General features: G+C 42.7%; 1 protein-coding gene across 5 annotated transcripts in view; it reads left to right on the plus strand.

Annotated features, from left to right (window-relative positions):
- The window catches only part of LOC135201025 (uncharacterized), a 91,878-nt gene extending 84,599 nt beyond the window's left edge, over window positions 1-7,279 (plus strand). For all 5 annotated transcript variants that reach the window (XM_064229865.1, XM_064229866.1, XM_064229868.1 and 2 more), the window contains 4 exons: window positions 2,606-2,855; window positions 3,128-3,348; window positions 4,480-4,791; window positions 4,956-7,279. In XM_064229865.1, the coding sequence (XP_064085935.1) occupies window positions 2,606-2,855; window positions 3,128-3,348; window positions 4,480-4,791; window positions 4,956-7,097 (2,925 nt within the window). In that variant the 3' untranslated portion in view covers window positions 7,098-7,279. The remainder of the gene's footprint in view (window positions 1-2,605; window positions 2,856-3,127; window positions 3,349-4,479; window positions 4,792-4,955) is intronic.
- Window positions 7,280-7,501: the final 222 nt, after the last annotated feature.

Genomic DNA, 7,501 nt, shown 5'->3' on the forward strand with positions numbered 1-7,501 from the left:
CCTCTGGGTCCCTGAACAGAAAGTCCACCGCTATGGATCTGTTGTCCTCTACCGTCGGGGCTGGCTCCTCTAGCCGGTTCATGGACCTAATCAGAGAGAGGACTCTCCTAAAAGCAGAACCTTCATCCACTGGACCCAATTCCTCCAGGGCATTCTGGAGTACCTCCTGGATAAGGGTCTCTTCCTCAGCGTCCCGCGACGGAGGAGAGGCCCCAGACCCTAGCTGGAGGGAAGCTGGAGAAGCTCCCCGGAGAGGGGCTCCTAAACCCGGTTGGACACCGGTCTCCTGCAAGGGGGGATGCCCCGAACGCCTGGCCCACCCCGAGGAGGTACCCATACCTGAGCGGTGGAGGGGCTCTGAACCCCCTAAGGAGGTATCGGCTCTAGGCTCCATCCGCGAAGGCGACAATCGTGTGGGAACACGGAAGAAGGGAGCCCGCTCGGTCATGGAGGCCAACCCTATGGCTGACGAGACCGAGGCAGGATCCACCGGGACCGAGGGACGAGTAGGGAGGGAGACGGCTGGGAACCCCCCATGAGAGACCTTCCTGGGGGCCATTGGGGTGGGGGCCACCCTCGGGGAAGGAGAACGCCGCCGCCCCTGGGGGGAGTTGTCCCGACGCCTGTCCCTCCCTCTACGATCCCGGCTACGATGATGAGAGCGGGAAGAGCCGCTCGAGGACGAGGAGTAACTAAGTCTCCTGCGTCTCCCATGACGGCGTCTCCTCTTGGAGGAGCGTCTCCTCCTACGGGAGGATCGCTCCCTTGAGTAGGAACTTGAAGAACTCCTCTCCCCTGACGAATCCCGACGTCTCTTGCTTCTCCTCCGGCGACTCCCGTCGCGGGGGGAACGCGAGGAGCGTTTCGGCCGCTTCGGGGACACCTCTATCACAGCGGGACCGCCCCTGAAGGCCGCTCCCAAGGCCATTCCCGGCTCCTCCTGTCCCCTAGACGGGAAGCCCCAGGACGGGAATGCATCGTCCTTCACTGGGGATCTGCCCGGAGTACGAGGGGGAAAGACATCCCCAATGGCAGAAAGGGAAAAGGGTTGGAGCTTGGGTGGTTGGGTGGAATCCGTGACCGGGTAAACCCCGTGCCCGGGCCCGGGTGCGGCCGCGAGCGGCGAGGCGAGCTGTAGTGGGGAGAGCCGAAGCGGGGAGAGTTGAAGCGGGAAGCTCCGCAGAGGGGAGGGACGGGTCCCCCCCCTGCACCGATGCCAAGAGAGAGGACCAGGACGGGGAGCCCTGGAGCTGCAACCGCGACCGGCAGTCCCTCAGCACCGCGGAAGCCTCCGGTACCACCTGTTGGGGAAACGACTCATCGGGACCCCCCTGGGGGGAGACCCGGCAACGAACTCACCTAGGCCCCCTCGCTGGGAGGGGGCAGGAGAAAGAACCTGCAGAAAGGCGGGAGACTTCCTCTCCGACGATACCGAAGGAGAAGGGGCGCCGCCGTCTCTGCTGCTGCTCTCACTCCTCGATCCCCGCGAAATCTTCGCTGACGAAGATTTAGACTTCTTTTTCTTCTTAGTGGAAGCCAAATCCCACTGATACGATGGCCAAGAAATGCACTCCACGCACGTGTTGGCTTTAGAGCAAGCGCCCCCCCTACACGAATTACACAGTGTGTGGATCAATCAGAGGGGGCGAGAGAAAAGCACCACAAGCCCGTCCTTCAGGACCGGGGCAACGACGTTGAGGCTCCAAGGCCGACATCGCACAAAAACACGACACACGCACACACACGGACAAAGGATAAGGGCCGGACACCGGACGAGCAGGGGCGTATGCACGCTCCTGCGACCAGAGAAGGACTGACTATAGGTCATTAGGATGGCTTGGTCTCCGACCCCTGGGGCATAGGCCTGACCTGGGTGCGGCATATAACCAGAATTTTCTGGTCGGACCCGGATCGACATCCGGGAATCTCCTATGGAATGGTTCGAGGTAAGTATCTCACATCGGAACAAACAGTAATTTCATCAAGGTGCAATGACATTTTCTAAATTTTTTATTTTGTAAAATTACAATTACAGCTCACACATCATAACCAATAGGAACTAAAATCTGTAACGATCCCCGAACATATTTCTGTTTAAATATTTACAAGATGTACAGGGATGGGGAGATGCAGTGACTTTTAGAGAGTGATACATGTTCTAATATTTTTTTATATTTTATTTTTGCAAAATTACAATTATAGCTGACCTACTATTGTAAAAGAGTAGAGCTAAAACCAGCAATAAAGTAAGTATATTTAAGAGCCCCCATTCAAATTATTTGAACATTTTTCCTGGAAAATTAATTAAAACTGCAAGGTGTGAAATATACATTCTCACCTGAGCTGGTCCACATTGAACCCCAAGAGCTATTATACTTGCCTCACATGATCATACCCTGATGTAAAGAATTAAAATATACAAATACGTAATCTTTTCATAGCCTTAAGAAAAGATGAGGTTAAAATTTTGGATTGACAATGAAAAGCACAGCTAAGGACCCATTGAAATTAAGTTTTGTTCTTAATTATTCAAAACTTGAATGTCTCAAATAATTGTGAAGTATTAGTAATTACTTTAAATTTCTTTCATACTCCAATCACACAGGCCCATGCCAGGAATGTTGAGGCTTTGTTTGAGGCTGCAAGAGGTGGTCAGTACCGACATGGAGGTGGAGTTGATGTCCTTCTTCGCTCTTTCAGCTTGCCAGGTACTGTACGTGACCAGCAGGGACAGTCACTGCTTCATTATGCAGCTTCTGTGAAGTTAGCTGATGGAGGACCTCTCTGGTTGGCTCCTGACATCAGGAGCTTAGTAGAGAATCACAAGGTGTATGTGAATGCTGTTGATTATAAAGGTAAGCCCTTTTGATCTTGAGTTTGGTTTTTTCTTTTAACATTCAGGTCTTCACAGGAGGAAGGAAATTTAACCCTATACAGCATATATTTATTACATTACAAGTCATTTCCATATATATAAGTAATTAATATACAATTGTTTCAAGTATTTATGAATTTTTGAATATAGAATATTTTATCAATATATATGATTGAAATAATCTTAATGAACTGCTCATGCCTCACACTGAAAGTAATTTTGGATTCTAAAGAAACCCGCATTTCCTCACAGGTCAAACAGCACTACATGCACTTGCAGAAAAGGCAAGTATGAGTGACCAAATAACCTGCTGGGATGGAAAAGCAGTATATGTTAGCCAAGCATGGGTCAATCTAGCTACCTTGATCATGAAGCTTGGATGTGACCCTAGACTACCGGATAATTCCAATCGATCTCCTAGTGAAGTTGCTCAGATAAATGGAAACATTCCTTTAGCAGATGAATTTGAAAAGGTAAGAAAACTAATTACGTATTCGGAATGAATCAATCCAAAAGACCTCTAGTTACAAAGTGTAGTGTTTTAACTAGTCCCCTGATTCACTTTCTACAAAGTAATATGCTGGCCTGAAGGATTCAAAAGAAAGAATTGAAACTGAAGAAGACAGAATTGAAGAAGTTAGACAACTTGGTGAGAAAACAATTCATGATAGATTAAAGACAGAGCAGTACCGTAAAGCTTTGGTTGAAAATAGGTTTAAAAAAAAACATTCTGGCACTGCCAACAGAGCAACGTGTCAGGCATTCTGTATGCTGCTCTTCCTGTACATACATAAACATTTATATTAGCATAAGCAAATTGAAAAATTGTGTTCATACCCTCCTGAAATGGAACTAAAATAAGACAATTACCATGCGACCTTCCCCACAGAACTGAATTATTGAGAATACTTTTAATATGCAGTACACATACTATTAAACTCTGCTGATGCAGTCATCATTTTTAATAAGAACCAAGTGGATATGGCAGTCTTCATTTAAAAAAGAATATTGTGCTTAAGTATTTCCACTCCTTTGAATTACATATAGCTACATACAATAACTAGTGCTGTAGTTTAACAACTGCAGTCATAATTGTAGACATTCGTCAGGATTTGCTTTTAAATGAGAAGTAAAAATTGGAGTTAGCTAGATGGGAAGAGTTACAACAGACGATGAACAAAATGGATGAAGCTGGCTGAAGGCATGCTGCTAAGAACTATGCTTACAATCTTTAATGTTCTATGCAAAGTACACCACAATTTTTACTCCCAGAAGAACAGGGCAAGAGTAGGAGAAAGGTATTCTCATCTTTCCTGTGAAGATGCAGTTGACAAACCTAGTGGCTATATATGACAGGAGAACTCCTTTTTGTAAAATTATGCCTATGAGCATGAAACAATTATTTAACTACCGTATATATTAGACAAGGGTTTGGCTTCTTAATGGTACTAAGTGATTATTAATATACTAATTTAATCTGAAGCCAAATCTGCATGTTCACTTACTCTGCTATTGCTTTAATATCTGTAAATTTCATTTATCAAGAATAACACTTAAATGTGAATCCAGTTGGGATTAATGTATCTGAATTTTCCTATTTTCAGGAACGTGCAAAATTGGGGCCATCTAACTTCTCTAAATATTTAGATAGATTCAAAGACTTCCTTGAAGCATCTAAAATGGGAAAAGTGAATGATATGCAAGAGCTCCTAAGGGAGGGAGTTAGCGTCTTGCCAATAGGGTCCAGGAGTGATCCACTACAAGAAGCTATCAAAGGAGGGCACAGAGATGCAGTATTCTTACTCCTGAGTGCAGGAGCACCTCTGTGTGCCCATGGGTTGGTTGGGGACACACCATATGAAGCAGCTCATAGTACTCCCGGTCTTCCAGCATTGTTCCCAGCTCTTATAAGAAAGGTAAACCATGAAGTATATGCCTAGTATTTAGTTTTTCAGTGTACTAATGACCTCTGTACCTGTAAAACAATTTTTGATAGAACAATAGATTTTAATACAAGGAACTTGACAGTAAATATGATAAACATGTTTGAGTTTGCAGTAACTAAAAATATATTTTACAGGCACTCTGTGGACAACTGGAGGTAGAGACAAATATCATTAGGGGTTCTAATGAGATCCCAGAGCTTCTGAAAAAAGGTTCAAAGGATATCAAGACTATTATTGAAAAATCTGGTCATAAACTAGCTTCAGAACTAGGCAAATGGATGGACGAGCAGCCTGCGTACAGTTTGCATAATTTCAATGAAATGTTGGCTACTGCATCCTCCTTGGGTCTTACTTTAACTTGTCAACTTATGGGAGTGGCAGGGGTAAGACTTAACCCTCTCCCAAGTGAGCAGCAGCCTTTACTACTTGCAATCAACAATAACCAACATAATACAGTGTATTCCCTGTGTCGAGACTTGAAAATGAACCCATACATTATTGGAGTTACAGAAGATGAGATTTCACAGCAGCTGAAGAATGATCTGCTTCAGAGTGAGCTACTGATATTTGAAAAGAAACTGCATAAAGCAGCTTTCGATGAAGTTACAGTTGGAAATTTAATGAATGATGCAAATGGCATTAGTGAAAAAGGAAGCATTAAAAATCCGTCAAAAATGTTCTTGTACTTGCTTGCTGAATTGAGCCTCGTGACTTTGTTGCATCGAACAAGGAAGTTTTCAGATGACTCTTTACTTGATACCATAGTAAATGATGCAACGGGATCAACAATGCTTCATATTGCCGCTGCTTATGGGAGAATCAACATGATTGAATACCTTCTCTCAGTAGGAGCAGACCACACATGTAAAACAAAAGATGGACTTACTGCTCCTCACTTGGCTGCAGCTAGGGGCCACAAGAAATGCATGGAGTATATCATTGATTATACAAAACATCATGAAAAATGGAATTCAGTTCTACCTCAGCAAGTACTCAATAGTTTTGAAGAAAATATGAAAAGCTATCACTTAGATGTTCTCTCAACTTCAGATCTAGATGCCATTTCTAGTGCCAAAGATGACTTTACAAAGACCCAAATAATTTTAGCTAGTAGGTGTGAAAAGATGGGTGTATCTAGTGAAAAAAATTTAAAAGAATTGCTAACTAAAGAGCAAAGGCTTATTAAGGACTTGATATCTGATGACTTTATTATTTCAGTAGAACGTGATATCTGTGATTTTGTGCGGGAAATCATGCGCATAGACAGCAGGTTTAAAGGAACCATTGTTTCTCGTAACCCAGTGTTTGAAAAGTGTGAATTTTTCTTACCAGAGACCTTTGAATTCTTTTGTGAATTAGAGAGTTATCATGCTCTGAGTGAAGGTTGTATTTCCCTTGGAAAAACTTTGAAAAATGCAAAAGATGGTGAATCTGTGGATATCCTGAAATCAACTAAGGACCAAGAATTTTTTAGGGGGTCAAATTTCAAACTTTCATTTTACAAAGCTGCTAAACAAGCACTGCAAAACTTTACTTTCAAGACATTGGCTTTAATACCACCATTTTTTGGTCAAAGTTTAACAGGTATTTTTATTTATGGCTTATTAACTAATAAACCTAGAATGAATTTAGTGCAAATAGCAATAACACCAGTTCTTAAAGTACCATCCTTTACAGACAGTGTTCTTCGTAAAAGATACCAGAACCAACTTCAATTCCCAGGAAATGAACATCTAGCAAACACTGAAGACAGCAGATGGATTTATTTATCAAATTTCACCCCTAAACATATTCTCTCAGCATTAACTGAAGATGAACAGATGGTGCTTTGGACATGCCTTTATTTCAGGAAGTTGCTGAGCCTATGCTGGTGGTTACCAAAGAAACAAGAGAGACGGGTTGGATGTATTTGGCAGTCTTATCCTATTAGTGTGGATTTCCCAACCCAAAGATTGTTAATTTTCAGTTTCCTAGATGAATTAGTCGAAACCAAGGATGGTCACTGGAAAAAAGAAAACTATCTAGATAAAGTTGTGTGTGTTTTAAGGAGGTGTTCTCCTCCAACGAAACGTAAAGTGTCTTTCCTTAGTGATTCACCAATAGTTAATCCACTCACAAGTATATCTGCTGTGATGGCCTTCTTAGAAAAGATCACAGTCAAGAATGGGCTTGAGCCTCAGGAAGATTCACATAATTCTGCACCAAAGTCATTTGGAAAGTTTGGTAAGACTAACAAAGCCGTTTCTAAAAATTCCTTAAATGTGGAATTGGAGTAGCTGCAACACAGCAAAGATGGTTAATTCTGACATGTGCTCAAGTACCGAATGCAGTGATTTTAATCCCCCATGGTAGCTGTACCATTACAGCTTATGTTTAAAATACTCAAATATTTTTCTTTTTCAGTGACTATAGCAGCTTTTTTAAAATATTGTTGTATATGACTATTAAAAAAATACTACAAAAATGTGTTATCATAATAATCCTTTCCCTAATTGTTTCCATACTGTTGGCTGGGAAGTCAATGCTTAAAAAGTTTACTTTAGGTGATGAAAGTTCTACAACTTAATTCATGTATCCCTCCTGTATACTTTACATAAGGTATTAAATACCAACTGGAATCACACTGGTCTTATGAACTGCAATTGTAGTTTCAACATAGCTATTGTTCAAATTTTGATCT

This window comes from Macrobrachium nipponense, chromosome 27 (assembly GCF_015104395.2).
Source record: "Macrobrachium nipponense isolate FS-2020 chromosome 27, ASM1510439v2, whole genome shotgun sequence".
Classification (NCBI taxonomy): domain Eukaryota; kingdom Metazoa; phylum Arthropoda; class Malacostraca; order Decapoda; family Palaemonidae; genus Macrobrachium; species Macrobrachium nipponense.